Source organism: Pseudophryne corroboree, chromosome 7 (assembly GCF_028390025.1).
Source record: "Pseudophryne corroboree isolate aPseCor3 chromosome 7, aPseCor3.hap2, whole genome shotgun sequence".
Classification (NCBI taxonomy): domain Eukaryota; kingdom Metazoa; phylum Chordata; class Amphibia; order Anura; family Myobatrachidae; genus Pseudophryne; species Pseudophryne corroboree.
Genome location: NC_086450.1, coordinates 104,547,993 through 104,566,188, shown reverse-complemented (window position 1 = coordinate 104,566,188; position 18,196 = coordinate 104,547,993). Strand labels below are relative to the sequence as shown.

General features: G+C 48.6%; 1 protein-coding gene across 1 annotated transcript in view; it reads left to right on the top strand.

Moving 5' to 3' along the window:
- Positions 1 to 1,767: 1,767 nt before the first annotated feature.
- PPIG (peptidylprolyl isomerase G) overlaps positions 1,768 to 18,196 on the top strand; it is a 179,067-nt gene continuing 162,638 nt past the window's right edge. The window contains exons 1-2 of the mRNA XM_063933515.1: positions 1,768 to 1,973; positions 17,752 to 17,820. Of these exons, the coding sequence (XP_063789585.1) occupies positions 17,760 to 17,820 (61 nt within the window). The 5' untranslated portion in view covers positions 1,768 to 1,973; positions 17,752 to 17,759. The remainder of the gene's footprint in view (positions 1,974 to 17,751; positions 17,821 to 18,196) is intronic.

Genomic DNA, 18,196 nt, shown 5'->3' with positions numbered 1-18,196 from the left:
TGCCCCCTTTTTCATAGGCCACTTCCCCCTTTTCGGGAGCGCGCGTGGCTTCGCCGCGCGTGTGTCCCTCTTTACGTATTTAGAAAGTTGGGAGGTATGCTGTAGTATGTTTTACTGTTATGATGGCCACCTCCAAGTCCATGTTCATACGGAGGCACTGCACCTACCATAGGCAGGTGCAAGTTTTGATGGTGGACACTACAGCTCACTGATGGTGAACTGTCTAGATCCATAGGAACAGTGTTACAGCTTATAGGGTTACAGGAAGTGGGCGTCACAAGGTTTGCACATTGAGGTGAACACAAGTGCACAACGGGTAGGCTGAAACTAGCATTTATCACTCCTGTGGTTCCAGCAACAGCTGCTAGAGCGGACGCAGCAGCGTCCACATCTAAATCAGGCCCAGAGCCACATCAATTTCTGGGTAAATCACAGGTTGTGTGATGTGGATGTGGAATCTCATGCCTGGGGAGACACCCATATACAAACCCCCTCGGGAAGCATGCTGCACTTGGGCCCTCATTCCGAGTTGATCGCTCGCTGGCTACTTTTAGCAGCCGTGCAAACGCATAGTCGCCGCCCACGGAGGAGTGTATTTTCGCTTTACAAGTGTGCGAACGCCTTTGCAGCGGAGCTCTGCAAAAACAGTTTGCCGTTTCTGAGTAGATCTGGACTTACTCAGCCCTTGCGATCACTTCAGTCTTTTTGTTCCCGGAATTTATGTCAGACCCCCAACCTGCGAATGCTTGGACACTCCTGCGTTTTTCCAAACACTCCCAGAAAACGATCAGTTGACACCCACAAATGCCTTCTTCCTGTCAATCTCCTTGCGATCGGCTGTGCGAATGGATTCTTCGTAAAATCAATTGCTCAGCTACGATTTGCTTTGTATCCATACGACGCGCCTGTGCCTTGCGGTGCATACGCATGCGCAGTTTTGTCATTTTTTTACCTGATCACTGCGCAGCGAAAATCGGCAGCGAGCGTTCAACTCAGAATTACCCCCTTAGTACTTTAGTTTTCACCTGCCACTGCAGGAAACACCCCTTAATAACACTAGATACGCCCATAGGTGGAGCTAGATACACCCTTTGGGTGGAGCATGACATGCCCTCTCATCGGTGCGGTGCGTTCTACTACGGTAGCGTCTAGATTCTCTTCGCGCTAAGGACCTTTCCCATAACCCCCTGGGTCCATGTCACAATCTATTTGGAATAGTAAAGTGTGGCGAGTGAAGCGGAGCGGAGCGAGACACCGAGCCCGATGCGTGGCGAGCGTCCAATGCTGCATAGAGAAATACATTTGCCCCAAACGATTCGAGAACGAAGGAGACATTTAGATGCTGTAAGGGCGGAAGTGCTCTCCTGCCCTCTCGTTTTGTCACGTCCAGGTCCTTAGCACGAAGGCAACATAGACACAACCATTCTACTACCAGCTAAAATCTCCCTCAAACTAGTTTTCAAAAGTAGGCAAGTATGCAACATCATCCTAAAAGCAGTTTATATGATACCCATATAGATTTACAGCCAGACTGAACACAACATTTGTAATGCTTAACCCAAATCCCCCCTTCTCTTCGTAACTTCAATTCTCACGGGTGGTACTATCAATAATTGGGCGATAAGAATCATTTGTAATTCGTGCGCATGCGCGGTTGCAGGCCAGGCCTCAGTCATCACAAGACGATTGCCGAAACTTCGATCGAGCTCTTGACGTTCGTGCGCGTCTGGTCACATGACCATTTTTCTGCGCGGCTGTCCGCTTTGATAGCTGGGAGTCGGCGCTCGTCAGTTAATGCTTGCGTGGTCTTTGCGCTGTCTGTGTGGCTAGCAGGGAGGCTGGGCCCGTAGTACGGATGGTGTCCTGCCTTTCCGCACCTCTCCAGGCGCCAGCGCCGTCTCCGCCACTCGGGTCACGCTCCAGCTAGAGGGAGCTGGCCGTGCGGCTCCCCGTGGTGCACCGTCCTGGCTGAGGTGAGAAAGCGGCCGGGCCTCCCGCTTACAGCGTACAATTGTCCCCGCTCACCCTGCACGTATCAGCTCGCCGGGTGTGCATGCCGGGGGGGGGGGGGGGTACCTACGGGAGGTGCATTATGTGTGCCAGCATGTCCTGCGTTCCCCTCGCAACACAGGCTCCCAGCACAGGGGCAGAAGCATCGCTGCTCCCCCGAGGCTATGTCCTACATCACTGCTTGTGTCTGCTCTCATCATATAGGGTATTACTGTGTTGTATCTAATAGTTTGTCTCCCAGTTACTGTATATTAACCATCTCAATAATGGGCAGGGATGGGCCTGCACACAGGGCTAATATAGATATGGTGGGTCAGATCCATGTTGCATCTGTCTCACCCCTGGCCACCTTGACGGTTCTAATGCGTATGCATAAAGAGTTCTGTTCTAATGCGTATCCATAAAGGGTTCTGGGCGAGCCTGTAAGTGTTGGGTTGTCTTTTAATTTTTTAATTATGTGTTAATTATAATAATTATATTTGAATATTGTCTCCGGGAAGACAATTGTCATGCACTCTCAGGACTTTCTCCCCCTGCCCCCTCCAAAAAGAAATAAAAAATATATATATTTAAGCGTGAATGCCAGGATTGTTCCAGTTAATCTGAGGTTGTTTACTGCATGCTGCTGCTATGGGCCCTACAGACTGCGATGTACCGCCGAGCTGCCCGACCGCCAATACGGCCGACGGGTGACCCGGCGGGGGGGGGGGGGGGGGGTTAGTGACGGGGGGAAGTGAAGTTTCTTCACTACCCCCCGTCACTCGGCTCTGTAGATTTGCAGGCAAATATGGATGATCTTTGAGTTGTGGAGGCACCAGCGATGAACGATGTGCGGCCCCGCGCTCATTCATCGCTGGTGCCCCGTCGCTTGTGCATGCAGGCCAATATGGATGAGATCGTCCATATTTGCCTGCACTGCTATGGAGCCGGGTGACGGGGGAAGTGAAGAAACTTCACTCTCCCCGTCACTGCCGCCAGGTCGGCCGTATCTGCTGTCGGGCAGCAAGGCGGCGAATCTATCTGTGCAGGGCCCATAAGAAGGCGGTTACTTTTTGCATAGATTTACATCCAAAATTGCTTTGAAATCAGATGGACGACGCTTCATGTGATAGAAGTCTTATTTTTAAAAATTCATACATCTTTAGCAGAAACCAGAGATTACCTTCACTGCAGATTAGATTTTAGTATAGGAGGGTTGCAAGTCAGGTGTTATATGCTCTTCAACTAATCGACCTGGGGTGCAAAATGTTTTAACACCTTAGGGCCAGTGTGACTTTAAGATGGACGGCCGTGTTAGTCTCACCCAACTAAGTTTTCAACTAATATGGACAGGATTAAAATGTTTCTCTCTCCCTCCCTCCCGCCCCCTATCGCGCCTGCCGGCAGTATTCTAATGTTACTGCTGATAGGTGCAACAACTTCATTTCAGCTCGCTACCCCCGGAGGTAGTGTTCTGAAATGTGTGTGAACGATCGCGCCCATTACTTTAGTTGGGTTTAGGTGCTTGACGCACCTAAACCAGACTGTAATCAGCGCGATAACAGGGCACATTTGCGTATTGCCCCTCTATCTCCCGTCACTTTAGACTGGAGATAGCGGGTACGATATACCGTATTTTTCAGACCATAAGACGCACCTGACCATAAGACGCACCTAGTTTTTAGAGGAGGAAAACAGGAAAAAAAAAATTCTGAACCAAATAATATACCAGTACTGTATGGTAGTATATGGGTACCTTTATTATGGCAAATATTACGCTGCCCAAAGCACTCTGAGGAAGAAGGAGGTGAGGGGGGAAGGGAGTCACTTTATTGTGGCAAATATTGTACTGTGTACACAAGGTTCCCGCATCCAGCCTGTCAGTTTACGCCCGAAGCACACTACTCTGAGGAAGGACTCGGAGGAGGTGAGGGGAGGGAGCGGGGGAGTCACGTGATGCCGCCTCTCAGAAGACGGCAAAGCAGCAGCAGCAGGACTTTGGAGGAGGCGAGGGGAGGAAGCGGGGGAGTCACGTGATGCCGCCTCTCAGATGACGGCAAAGCAGCAGCAGCAGTACTTTGGAGGAGGCGAGGGGAGGGAGCGGGGGAGTCACGTGATGCCGCCTCTCAGATGACGGCAAAGCAGCAGCAGCAGACAGGACCCGCCGCTACCCACACTCGTAACTGCTGCCTCTCCCACCCAGTGCGCTCCCACCCAGCGCATTGAGAGCGCTCCATAAGGTTATTACTCTGCTATTATTCGGACCATAAGGCGCATGTACTTTTCCCCCCACATTTTTGGGGAGAGAAAGTGCGTCTTATGGTCAGAAAAATACGGTAATTTGAATCCGGCCCTATGAGTATTAAACTTACACGCCTATTCTTAAATTAGCACTATAAGGCTTTTAACATAAAAAAGTAATGTCTTTTCCTGTTGTATATTTTTATCTGCAAATTAAGCAATTTTGCTGTGCTGTTCTATACTCTTTTTACTGAAATGTTGTACTCCTACATCATGTGAATGAGTCCAAACTGTCACTGAACAGCAGGGTGTTTGCACTCACATTGCAGTCTGTTGACTTCTGACATTTATTTTTTTGCACGCTTTATCAATCTCATTGGTACAGATAATTAGTGTAGGGACCATGGGTTGTGTATGCTAGAACTAGACTTGGTAAATTCAGTGTAACTGAAGAATGTGTGGTATCTACTTGAGGTCCTGCACTTCTGACCAGGAACAGACCTTCTCAGGATGGAATCGGGCAGTATGGGGGAGAAAGTCACTGGGGGCAGAGGGCATTTACTGATCTACTGAAGCCAGACAGCCTGTTCAGTGTCCTATAGGCCTAATTTACCATTATGTTCATTTAAAAATGTCAAAACATTTATTTTCTTCCATCATATTCAGCACAGTACCAAGTACTGTACTTCGCCTTCCAGTCAGTAACGATTGAGATTATAGAACGGGTATCTGAGTTGTTAGAAAGTACTCATTCTCTACTCATGCATGTTGGCCTCCTAACATTAAAAATAGGCACACAGTACCATTTTTAATAAATATAAAAAAGCATCACAAATTGACCTCCACACCAACCACTTGCACATCCCAAAATATCTCATACCTGCCAATATTAGCATTTAGTAATGGCAATTCAGAGTGGGCTGTGTGACTACATCATAGTGGGGGAAGCATTTGCCTTCCCGGTGGTCGATATATCGTCACCGGGATACAGAAGGAGGACGCAATCCCGGCATCTAGATACCGACACCGTACAGGATATTGTCGTCACAATACCGACAGCCGCCATCCCGATCATCCTCCCAGTGGGACGTCGTGTCATGCGTGGGGGGTGGCGGGAGTTTAGGTTTAGGCAGGAGAAGGGGTGTTGGGGACTGTGGAGGGAGGGGTTAGGTTTAGGCTTATAGGAGGTGGGGTTAGGGATCAAGTGGGGAGGGTACATTATATGTATCTTGCACCAGGGTAAAACGTAAATATATAAATACCCTTTAAATACAGTGGGGAACTGCTGTAACATACACCCCAGTCTGGCAGCAAAGAAGTTTTAAACACACACACCACACATGTAAGGGGTAGCACAGATCCTACCATATATCAAGTACTATCTATATCAGCGGTGGCCTGGCACTGTGGGGGCATATGTGTATCTGGCAATGGGGGCTTATGTGTATCTGGCACTGTAAGGACATGTGTATCTGGCACTGTGGGGGCATATATGTATTTGGCATTTCTCATATGTCCTAGAGGATGCTGGGGATGCTTCAAGAACCATGGGGTATAGACGGGATCTGCATAGGCACACTATAAGACTTTGAATGGGTGTGAACTGGCTCCTCCCTCTATGCCCCTCCTCCATACTCCAGTTAGATTCTGTGCCCAGTGAGACTGGATGCACACTGAGGAGCTCTCCAGAGTTTCTCAGAAAAAAGACTTAGGTTTATTATTTTCAGGGAGACCTGCTGGCAACAGGCTCCCTGCATCGTGGGAATGAGGGGAAGAGAAGCAGACCTACTTCTGTGAGTTCAAAGGCTCTGCTTCTTAGGCTACTGGACACCATTAGCTCCAGAGGGTCCGATCACTTGGTACGCCTAGCTGCTCGTTCCCGGAGCCAACCCGTCACCCCCTTTGCAGAGCCAGAAGACAGAAGTCGGGTGAGTAAAAGAAGAACAGAAGACTTCAGTGACGGCAGAAGACGGCTTTTGAGGTACCGCGCTCACAGCTCTGACCAGCGCCATTTTCTCTTCACAGAAGCTGCAGAGACACTGAGCCTGGCCTCCCACACTACTGTACAAGTAACATGGTGCAAAACGGGGAGGGGGGGGCACAAGAGATTTGGTGCTAATTATTTAAAAGTAAAAGCGCTCACAGGTCTGGGCAGTATTTTTTCTCGCTTCAGAACCGGGATAGGCGCTGGGTTGTGAGCTGGCAGAACTCCCTCTGTGTTTCTCTAACAGGCTTTGTTGTGGGTTTGTCTCCTATAGTCCCAGTGTGGTTGTGGGTGTCGGTACGTGTGTGTCGACATGTCTGAGGCTGAGTGCTCTTCCCAGGAGGAGGCTGGAGTGGGGACAGAAAAGACTGTGAGAGTGACCGTGTCTGCACCGCCGACGGATGATTGGGTAAATATGTTGAGTGTTTTGAATGCAAATGTGGCTCGGTTGACTAAGCGATTTGATAAATCTGAGTCTAAGAACCAGACATGGAGGAAATCCATGGAGGATGCATTGTCACAAGCTCAAACCCCTTCGGGGTCACAGAAACGTGCATTTACCCAGATAGCAGATACAGATACCGACACGGATACTGATTCCAGGGTCGACTATAGTGATGCCAGATTGAATCCTAAACTGGCTAAGAGCATTCAGTACATGATTGTGGCAATAAAAGAAGTGTTGCATATAACAGAGGACCCTGCTGTTCCTGATACTAGGGTCTGTATGTATAAAGGAAAGAAACCTGAGGTGACGTTTCCTCCCTCTCATGAACTGAACGCTCTTTTTGAAAAGGCTTGGGAAAATCCTGACAAGAAGGTAAAGGTTCCCAAAAGAATTCCAGTGGCATATCCGTTTACTTTTGGGGACAGGGAAAAGTGTGAGTCAACCCCCACGGTAGACAAAGCTTTATCGCGTCTATCCAAAGAGGTGGCGCTTCCTTCTCCTGACACGGCAGCCCTAAAGGATTCTGCAGGAAAATACACTAAAATCCATTTATGTCACTACGGGTTCACTACTCAGGCCTGCCGTGGCTTCGGCATGGGTGAGTAGCGCTATTGAAAAGTGGGCAGATAACTTGTCATCTGAGATAGATACCCTAGACAGGGATAGCGTGCTTTTGACTCTGGGTCATATCAGGGACGCTGCAGCATATTTAAAAGAAGCTGTAAGGGATATTGGCCTTTTGGGATCAAGGGCCAATGCCATGGCAGTCTCAGCAAGGAGAGCATTGTGGATTCATCAATGGAATGCTGATGCTGACTCTAAGAAGGCGATGGAGTCGTTACCGTTTAACGGTAGTGTCTTGTCTGGTGACTGCCTCACTGACCTGGTGTCTACGACTGCCGCGGGTATGTCGTCATTTTTACCTTATGTTCCTGCACAACAGAAGAAACCGCCCCACTATCAGATGCAGTCCTTTCGGCCCAATAAATACAAAAAAGGATGAGGGTCCTCCTTCCTTGCTGCGAGAGGAAGGGGAAAAAGGTCACAGGCTGTGGCAAGTTCCCAAGAGCAGAAGTCCTCTACGTCTTCTACCAAATCCACAACATGACGCTGGGGCTCCTCTGCGGGAGTCCGCACCGGTGGGGCACGTCTCAAGTTTTTCAGTCAGGTCTGGGTGCAATCGTACCTTAATCCTTGGATATTAGAAATAGTAACCCAAGGGTACAAATTAGAGTTTGAAGACGTGCCCCCTCACCGATTTTTCAAATCGGCCTTGCCAGCTTCTCCTAGAAAGGGCAGTAGTATGCGCTGCAATACTAAAGCTGTGTCAAAATCAAGTCATTGTCAAGGTACCCCTGTCACAACAGGGGGAAGGCTTTTATTCGAGCCTGTTTGTGGTCCCGAAGCCGGATGGCTCAGTCAGACCGATTCTGAACCTAAAATCCCTCAATTTCTTTCTAAAAAAATTCAAATTTAGGATGGAGTCTCTCCGAGCAGTGATCTCCAGTCTGGAGGAGGGGGATTTTATGGTGTCGGTCGACATAAAGGATGCCTACTTACACGTTCCCATATATCCTCCACATCAGGCATACCTGAGATTTGCTTTTCAGGATTGTCATTACCAATTTCAGACGTTGCCGTTTGGTCTGTCCACGGCTCCGAGTATTTTCACCAAGGTTATGGCGGAAATGATGGTTCATCTGCGCAAGCAGGGAATCACAATTATCCCGTACTTGGACGATCTCCTCATAAAGGTGAAATCCAAGGAGCAATTGCTGAAAAATGTGGCGTTGTCACTGACGATTCTGCAACAACATGGTTGGCTCCTAAACTTGCCAAAATCACAGTTGGTTCCGACGACACGGCTGTTGTTCCTGGGTATGATTCTGGATACAGAATTACAGAGAGTTTTTCTTCCAGTGGAAAAGGCTCTGGAAATACAGAACATGGTAAAACAGATTCTGAAACCGGCAAGAGTGTCAGTCCTTCAATGCACTCGGTTGCTGGGGAAGATGGTGGCGGCCTACGAGGCCATTCCGTATGGCAGGTTCCATGCCAGGGTGTTTCAGTGGGACCTGTTGGACAAGTGGTCCGGGTCTCACCTGGACATGCACCGGAAAATAAGCCTATCTTCCAGGACCAGGATCTCCCTTCTGTGGTGGCTGCACAGTTCTCACCTTCTGGAGGGCCGCAGGTTCGGAATTCAGGATTGGAACCTGGTGACCACAGATGCAAGCCTCCGGGGCTGGGGAGCAGTCACACTGGGGAGAAATTTTCAGGGAAAATGGTCAAGCCAGGAAGCTTGTCTGCACATAAACATTCTGGAATTAAGGGCCATTTACAACAGCATTCTGCAAGCAGAACATCTTCTTTGCGGTCTGCCCGTCTTGATTCAGTCAGACAACATAGCAGTGGCGTACATAAACCGCCAGGGCGGAACAAAGAGCAGAGCGGCGATGGCCGAGGCCACGAAAATTCTTCGCTGGGCGGAAAGACATGCAAGCGCTCTGTCAGCGGTCTTCATTCCAGGAGTGGACAACTGGGAAGCAGACTTCCTCAGCAGAAACGATCTCCATCCAGGAGAGTGGGGTCTTCATCAAGAGGTCTTTGCAGAAGTGACAAGTCGTTGGGGAATTCCTCAAATAGACATGATGGCGTCCCGCCTCAACAAGAAACTTCAGAGATATTGTTCCAGGTCAAGGGACCCTCAAGCAATAGCGGTGGACGCCCTAGTGACACCGTGGGTGTTTCCGTCGGTCTATGTGTTCCCTCCACTTCCACTCATTCCAAAGGTGATAAAGATTATAAGAAGAACAAGGGTTCAGGCGATACTCATTGTTCCGGATTGGCCAAAAAGGGCCTGGTATCCAGATCTTCAGGAGTTGCTCATTGAAGATCCCTGGCCTCTTCCTCTACGGGAGGATCTGTTACAACAAGGGCCGCATGTGTATCAAGACTTACCGCGGCTGCGTTTGACAGCATGGCGGTTGAACGCCAAATCCTAGCCCGGAATGGTATTCCCAGTGAAGTCATTCCCACACTTTTTCAGGCTAGAAAAGAAGTAACTGCAAAGCATTACCACCATATTTGGAGAAAATGTGTCTTGGTGTGAATCCAAGAAGGCTCCTACGGAAGAATTTCAACTGGGGCGTTAGCTCCATATTTTGCAAGCAGGTGTGGATGCGGGCCTAAAGTTTGGCTCCATTAAAGTACAGATTTCGGCCTTATCAATCTTTTTTTCAGAAAGAATTGGCCTCCCTTCCAGAAGTTCAGACCTTCGTGAAGGGTGTGCTGCACATCCAACCTCCATTTGTGCCTCCTGTGGCACCGTGGGATCTTAATGTGGTATTGCAGTTCCTGCAATCTCATTGGTTTGAACCTTTGCGTAAGGTTGAGTTAAAATTCCTTACTTGGAAAGTAGTCATGTTGTTGGCCTTGGCGTCCGCAAGGCGGGTGTCTTAGTTGGCGGCTTTGTCTCACAAAAGCCCCTATTTAATCTTCCATGCTGATAGAGTGGAGTTGAGAACTCGTCAGCAATTTCTGCCAAAAGTAGTTAAATCATTTCACGTGAACCAGCCTATTGTGGTGCCAGTGGCTACTGACGCCTTGGCGGAATCGAAGTCTCTCGATGTGGTCAGAGCTTTGACAATCTATGTCGCCAGAACGGCTCAGATTCGGAAAATACAGGCTCTGTTTGTCCTGTGGGCTCCCAACAAGATTGGGGCTCCTGCTTCTAAGCAGACTATTGCGTGCTGGATCTGTAATACAATTCAGCAGGCTCATTCTACGGCAGGATTGCCGTTACCGAAATCGGTGAACGCCCATTCTACCAGAAAGGTGGGCTCATCCTGGGCGGCTGCCCGAGGGGTCTCGGCATTACAACTTTGCCAAGCTGCTACTTGGTCGGGATCAAACACCTTTGCGAAGTTCTACAAGTTTGATACCCTGGCTGAGGAGGACCTCTTGTTTGGTCAATCGGTCTGCAGAGTCATCCGCACTCTCCTGCCCGTTCTATAACTTTGGTATAAAACCCATGGTTCTTGAAGTATCCCCAGCATCCTCTAGGACGTATGAGAAAATAGGATTTCTCTAACGTCCTAGAGGATGCTGGGGACTCCGTAAGGACCATGGGGAGAGACGGGCTCCGCAGGAGACATGGGCACTTAAAGAAAGAATTTAGTTCCTGGTGTGCACTGGCTCCTCCCTCTCTGCCCCTCCTCCAGACCTCAGTTTGATTCTGTGCCCAGAGGAGCTGGGTGCTTTTCGGTGAGCTCTCCTGAGTTTGCTGATAGAAAGTTTTTTTGTTAGGTTTTTTATTTTCAGGGAGCTCTGATGGCAACAGACTCCCTGCATCGTGGGACTGAGGGGAGAGAAGCAGCCCTACTCTCTGAAGCTAGGTCCTGCTTCTTAGGCTACTGGACACCATTAGCTCCAGAGGGATCGGTATGCAGGATCTCACCCTCGCCGTCCGTCCCAGAGCCGCGCCGCCGTCCCCCTCGCAGAGCCGGAAGACTGAAGCCGGGTGAGTATGAAAAGCAAGAAGACTTCACAGGCGGCAGAAGGCTTAGTGATCTTCACTGGAGGTAACGCACAGCACTGCAGCTGTGCGCCATTGCTCCACACACCTACACATACTCCGGTCACTGTTAGGGTGCAGGGGGGGGGGGGCGCCCTGGGCAGCATTTGGGGCCTCATTCTGGCAAATGAACACATATATACAGCTGGGCACTGTATATATGTAGGAGCCCCCGCCAAAGAAATAAAATTTAAGCGGGACAGAAGCCCGCCGCCGAGGGGGCGGGGCTTCTCCCTCAGCACTCACCAGCGCCATTTTTTCTCCACAGCACGCTGAGAGGAAGCTCCCCAGGCTCTCCCCTGCTGATACACGATAGAAGAGGGTTGAAAAGAGAGGGGGGGGGCGCAAAAAAGTATATAATCAGCAGCTACTGGGTTAACATTAAGTTACGGTGTTATTCCTGGGTTGTATAGCTCTGGGGTGTGTGCTGGCATACTCTCTCTCTGTCTCTCCAAAGGGCCTCGTGGGGGAACGGTCTTCAGAAAGGACATTCCCTGTGTGTGTGGTGTATCGGTACGCTTGTGTCGACATGTCTGATGTGGAAGGCTATGTGGGAGAGGAGCGGGAGCAAATGAATGTGGTGTCTCCGCCTACGGCGCCGACACCTGATTGGATGGATATGTGGAAGGTTTTAAATGATAATGTAAATTCCTTGCATAAAAGATTAGACAAGGCTGATGCATTGGGACAGGCAGGGTCTCAACCCTTGCCTGTTCCTATGTCGCAGGGACCGTCGGGGTCTTATAAGCGCCCACTATCCCAAATTGTTGACACAGATACCGACATGGATTCTGACTCCAGTGTCGATTACGATGATGCAAAGTTACAGCCAAAGTTGGCTAAATCACTCCGATATATGATTATAGCAATTAAGGAAGTTTTGCACATCACAGAGGAAACCCCTGTCCCTGACACAAGGGTTTATATGTATAAGGGAAAGAAACCTGAGGTAACTTTTCCCCCCTCACACGAACTAAATGAGTTATGTGAAAAAGCTTGGGAATCTCCAGATAAAAAACTGCAGATTTCCAAACGGATTCTTATGGCGTATCCTTTCCCGCCAACGGACAGTTTACGATGGGAATCCTCCCCTAGGGTGGACAAAGCTTTAACACGCTTATCCAAAAAGGTAGCCCTGCCGTCCCAGGATACGGCTACCCTCAAGGATGCTGCTGATCGCAAACAGGAGGGTACCCTGAAGTCCATTTATACACATTCAGGTACCTTGCTCAGACCGGCAATCGCGTCGGCCTGGGTCTGTAGTGCAGTAGCGGCAAGGACTGATACCTTATCAGAGGAGTTTGATACCCTAGATAGGGATACTGTTTTATTGACCCTGGGGCATATTAAAGACGCTGTCCTTTATATGAGAGATGCTCAAAGAGACAGTCTGCTGGGTTCTAGAATAAACGCTATGTCGATTTCTGCCAGAAGGGTCCTGTGGACTCGGCAATGGACAGGTGATGCCGACTCTAAACGACATATGGAGGTTTTACCTTACAGGGGTGAGGAATTGTTCGGTGAAGGTCTCTGGGACCTGGTCTCCACAGCTACGGCTGGAAAGTCAAATTTTTTGCCTTATGTTCCCTCACAGCCTAAGAGAGCACGACATTATCAAATGCAGTCCTTTCGTTCACAAAGAAATAAGAAAGTCCGAGGTGCGTCCTTTCTTGCCAGTGGGAGGGGCAGAGGAAAGAAGCTGCACAATACAGCTAGTTGCCAGGAACAGAAGTCCTCCCCGGCCTCTGCAAAATCCACCGCATGACGCTGGGGCTCCAGTCGGGGCAAGTGGGGGCCCGTCTTCGGAATTTCAGCCACATGTGGGTTCACTCCCAGGTGGATCCCTGGGCAATAGAAATTGTGTCTCAGGGTTACAAGCTGGAATTCGAAGAGGTGCCTCCTCGCCGGTTTTTCAAATCGGCCCTACCGTCTTCCCCCCTAGAGAGGGAGATAGTGTTAAATGCAATACAAAAATTGTATCTTCAGCAGGTGGTGGTCGAGGTTCCCCTCCTTCAACAGGGAAGGGGTTATTATTCGACGATGTTTGTGGTTCCGAAACCGGACGGTTCGGTCAGACCCATATTGAATTTAAAATCTCTGAACCTATACTTGAAGAGGTTCAAGTTCAAGATGGAATCGCTAAGAGCGGTCATCGCCAGCCTGGAAGGGGGGGATTTTATGGTGTCGCTGGACATAAAGGATGCTTACCTTCATGTCCCCATTTATCCACCTCATCAGGCGTACCTAAGATTTGCGGTACAGGACTGTCATTACCAATTTCAGACGTTGCCGTTTGGTCTCTCAACGGCTCCGAGGATTTTCACCAAGGTAATGGCGGAAATGATGGTGCTCCTGCGCAAGCAGGGTGTCACAATTATCCCGTACTTGGACGATCTCCACATAAAAGTGAGATCAAGAGAGCAGTTGCTGAACAGCGTATCTCTTTCACTGAAAGTGTTACTACAACACGGCTGGATTCTCAATATCCCAAAGTCGCAGTTGGTTCCTACGACTCGTCTGCCTTTCTTGGGCATGATTCTGGACACGAACCAGAAAAGGGTTTATCTTCCGATAGAAAAAGCCCAGGAACTTATTACTCTGGTCAGGAACCTTTTGAAATCAAGACAGGTGTCCGTGCATCATTGCACTCGAGTCCTGGGAAAGATGGTGGCCTCATACGAGGCCATTCCCTTTGGCAGGTTCCATGCGAGGACTTTCCAATGGGATCTGTTGGACAAGTGGTCCGGATCACATCTACAGATGCATCGGGTGATCACCCTGTCCCCCAGGGCCAGGGTGTCGCTCCTGTGGTGGCTGCAGAGTGCTCACCTTCTCGAGGGCCGCAGATTCGGCATTCAGGATTGGATTCTGGTGACCACGGACGCAAGCCTCCGAGGTTGGGGAGCAGTCACACAGGGAAGAAATTTCCAGGGTCTTGGGTCAAGTCAAGAGACTTGTCTGCACATCAACATCCTGGAACTAAGAGCCATATACAACGCCCTACGTCAAGCGGAGGCCTTACTTCGCGACCAACCAGTTCTGATCCAGTCAGACAACATCACCGCAGTGGCTCATGTAAACCGCCAAGGCGGCACAAGGAGCAGAGCGGCAATGGCGGAAGCTACCAGGATTCTTCGCTGGGCGGAGAATCATGTAAGCGCACTGTCAGCAGTGTTCGTTCCGGGAGTGGACAACTGGGAAGCAGACTTCCTCAGCAGACAGGACCTCCACCCGGGAGAGTGGGGACTTCATCCAGAAGTCTTCGCACAGATTGTGAGTCGGTGGGAACTGCCACAGATAGACATGATGGCGTCCCGCCTCAACAAAAAGCTACAGAGGTATTGCGCCAGGTCCAGAGATTCTCAGGCAGTAGCGGTAGACGCCCTCGTGACACCGTGGGGGTTCCGGTCCGTCTATGTATTTCCTCCTCTTCCTCTAATACCCAAGGTGTTGAGAATAGTAAGAAGAAAAGGAGTGAGAACATTCCTCGTTGTTCCAGATTGGCCACGACGGACCTGGTATCCAGATCTGCAGGAAATGCTCACGGAAGATCCGTGGCCTCTTCCTCTAAGGCTGGACCTGTTGCAACAGGGACCCTGTCTGTTCCAAGACTTACCGCGGCTGCGTTTGACGGCATGGCGGTTGAACGCCGGATCCTAGCGGAAAAAGGTATTCCGGTTGAGGTTATCCCTACGCTGATAAAGGCTAGGAAGGACGTGACAGCAAAACATTATCACCGTCTATGGCGAAGATATGTTTCTTGGTGTGAGGCCAGGGATGCTCCTACGGAAGAATTCCATCTGGGCCGTTTCCTTCACTTCCTACAAACTGGAGTGGATTTGGGCCTTAAATTAGGCTCCATTAAGGTCCAGATTTCGGCCCTATCCATTTTCTTTCAAAAATAATTGGTTTCTCTCCCAGAAGTTCAGACTTTTGTTAAGGGAGTACTGCATATTCAGCCTCCGTTTGTGCCTCCGGTGGCGCCTTGGGACCTTAATGTGGTCTTGGACTTTCTAAAGTCACACTGGTTTGAGCCACTGAAAACGGTGGAGTTGAAATATATCACTTGGAAGGTGGTCATGTTATTAGCCCTAGCTTCGGCTAGGCGAGTGTCGGAATTAGCGGCTTTATCACATAAAAGCCCCTATTTGGCTTTCCATATGGATAGAGCGGAATTGCGGACACGTCCTCAGTTCCTGCCAAAAGTGGTTTCATCCTTTCATATGAACCAACCTATTGTGGTGCCTGTGGCTACATGGGACTTAGAGGATTCCGAGTCCCTTGATGTGGTCAGGGCTTTGAAGATTTATGTAGCCAGGACGGCTAGAGTCCGACAAACAGAAGCACTGTTTGTTCTGTATGCAGCCAACAAGCTTGGCGGCCCTGCTTCAAAGCAGACTCTGGCTCGCTGGATCTGTAACATGATTCAGCAAGCGCATTCTACGGCTGGTTTGCCGTTACCAAAATCGGTCAAGGCCCATTCCACTAGGAAAGTGGGCTCTTCTTGGGCGGCTGCCTGAGGGGTCTCTGCACTACAGCTGTGTCGAACTGCTACTTGGTCAGGTACAAACACCTTTGCAAAATTCTATAAGTTTGATACCCTGGCTGAGGAGGACCTCACGTTTGCTCAATCGGTGCTGCAGAGTCATCCGCACTCTCCCGCCCGTTTGGGAGCTTTGGTATAATCCCCATGGTCCTTACGGAGTCCCCAGCATCCTCTAGGACGTTAGTGAAAATAAGATTTTACTTACCGGTAAATCTATTTCTCGTAGTCCGTAGAGGATGCTGGGCGCCCGTCCCAAGTGCGAACTTCTTCTGCAATACTTGTATATAGTTATTGCTTCAATAAGGGTTACGTTATTGTTGCATCGGGCATGAACTGATGCTATGTTATTGTCATACTGTTTACTGGATTGTTATCACAAGCTATACGGTGTGATTGGTGTGGCTGGTATGAATCTTGCCCTTGGATTAACAAAAATCCTTTCCTCGTACTGTCCATCTCCTCTGGGCACAGTTCTCTAACTGAGGTCTGGAGGAGGGGCAGAGAGGGAGGAGCCAGTGCACACCAGGAACTAAATTCTTTCTTAAAGTGCCCATGTCTCCGTCTCTCCCCATGGTCCTTACGGAGTCCCCAGCATCCTCTACGGACTACGAGAAATAGATTTACCGGTAAGTAAAATCTTATTTTTAATACCTACCGGTAAATCCTTTTCTCTTAGTCCGTAGAGGATGCTGGGCGCCCGTCCCAGTGCGGGCTGTATCTGCAGTTTGGTTATGCTCATGTTAAGTTCAGTCAGTCTGTGACTGATGTTGGTCATGCCGTTGCATGCGTTGTTGTTGAATGCCATGTTGTACGGCGTGTTTGAGGTGTGAGCTGGTATGTATCTCACCTTAGTTTTTAAAAACATTAAACAAATCCTTTTCCTCGAAATGTCCGTCTCCCTGGGCACAGTTCCTATACCTGGAGTCTGGAGGAGGGGCATAGAGGGAGGAGCCAGTTCACACCCCTTTTAAAGTCTTAAAGTGCCCATGTCTCCTGCGGATCCCGTCTATACCCCATGGTTCTTGAAGCATCCCCAGCATCCTCTACGGACTAAGAGAAAAGGATTTACCGGTAGGTATTAAAATCCTATTTATTTTTTTTTGGTGTTTTGGATTTTATTTGTATGTGGCACTGTACAACATGACTAAAAATGGGGTTATGGCACAAGGTCATACTCTTACAAACGTCAAACCGAAAGTTGTGCGTATAAAAATGGGCTGTGGCTTTGTGACAACTATGCCACGCCCCCATTTTTGCGCATAGTGGCTCTTACCCTTGACTACAGATATTTTCTGGCTCTCTGCCTCCGACTGGTTGACCATCCCCGATCTATAGGTTACATGCTGGGGTTTTTTTATTTTTGTTTTTTTGTTACCTTTTTGCATTTTGAAAACATCTAATGTAGCTATCTAAAATGGTAATGCTGGATAGTTATATTCTGGTGATTTATATTCCGTATCTTAGATTGCATATATGTGTATTTTAATGTAATAAGTGTGTTTGTATATTATATTAATGTCCATAGTGTTAATTTAGGTTATGTTTGGACACTCAGCGCTGTTTTTATCTGTGCGTATGTTAGTAGAAATCCTGTTATTCCTGCTGCTTACTTTCGATACTCAAGGAAAAGATGCATTGTACTGCCAACCTTATGCTTAAGGTAGGAAGCTGCTAATCTATCCTCTCCTGACTAATGGTAAACGGGAATTTGTTTGGAACTCAGGGAGGTTTCCCTCGCTGGGTCTGGTATTAACCCCTATGGTCAATGTGAACCGTCCACTCGTAAATGGTTCTAGGAGATAGGTTTTATTCTGGTAAATCTTTCCTTGATTGACCTGCCCTTCTAATATAAAAAAAATAAAGAATATGGATATCAGTTGTTCTATATTTTGACATAGGATTAGGTACATAAAGAAAACACATCTGATGCAAGTTTCCCCCTAAGTATATATTTTTGTTTCTTACAGAGGAAATCATGGGGGTGAAAGTGCAGCGTCCTCGTTGCTTTTTTGACATAACAATTAACAATGTACCAGGTAAGTCTGAGTTGGAGAAAATAAGGTAGAATTTGCTCTCCAGTCTCCGCTTCTTTAATGGAACTTTATTGTATAAGTGATCAGGGCTCATGTATTGTCCTTTATGACAGGTGCGTTTTTCATTTTTATTCCTCCCCCTGCCTTTATTCATTATATAAACACTATTGCCCAGATTTATCAAGCCTTGGAGAGTGATAAATAGCACGGTGATAAAGTACCAACCAATCCGCTCCTAACTGCCATTTTGCAAACACAGCCTGTACCATGGCCATTAGGAGCTCATTGGCTGGTACTTTAGTACCGTGCTATTTATCACTCTCCAAGGCTTGATAAATGGACCCCTTTGTTTCATGTAGGACTAATGGTAATGTTCTTT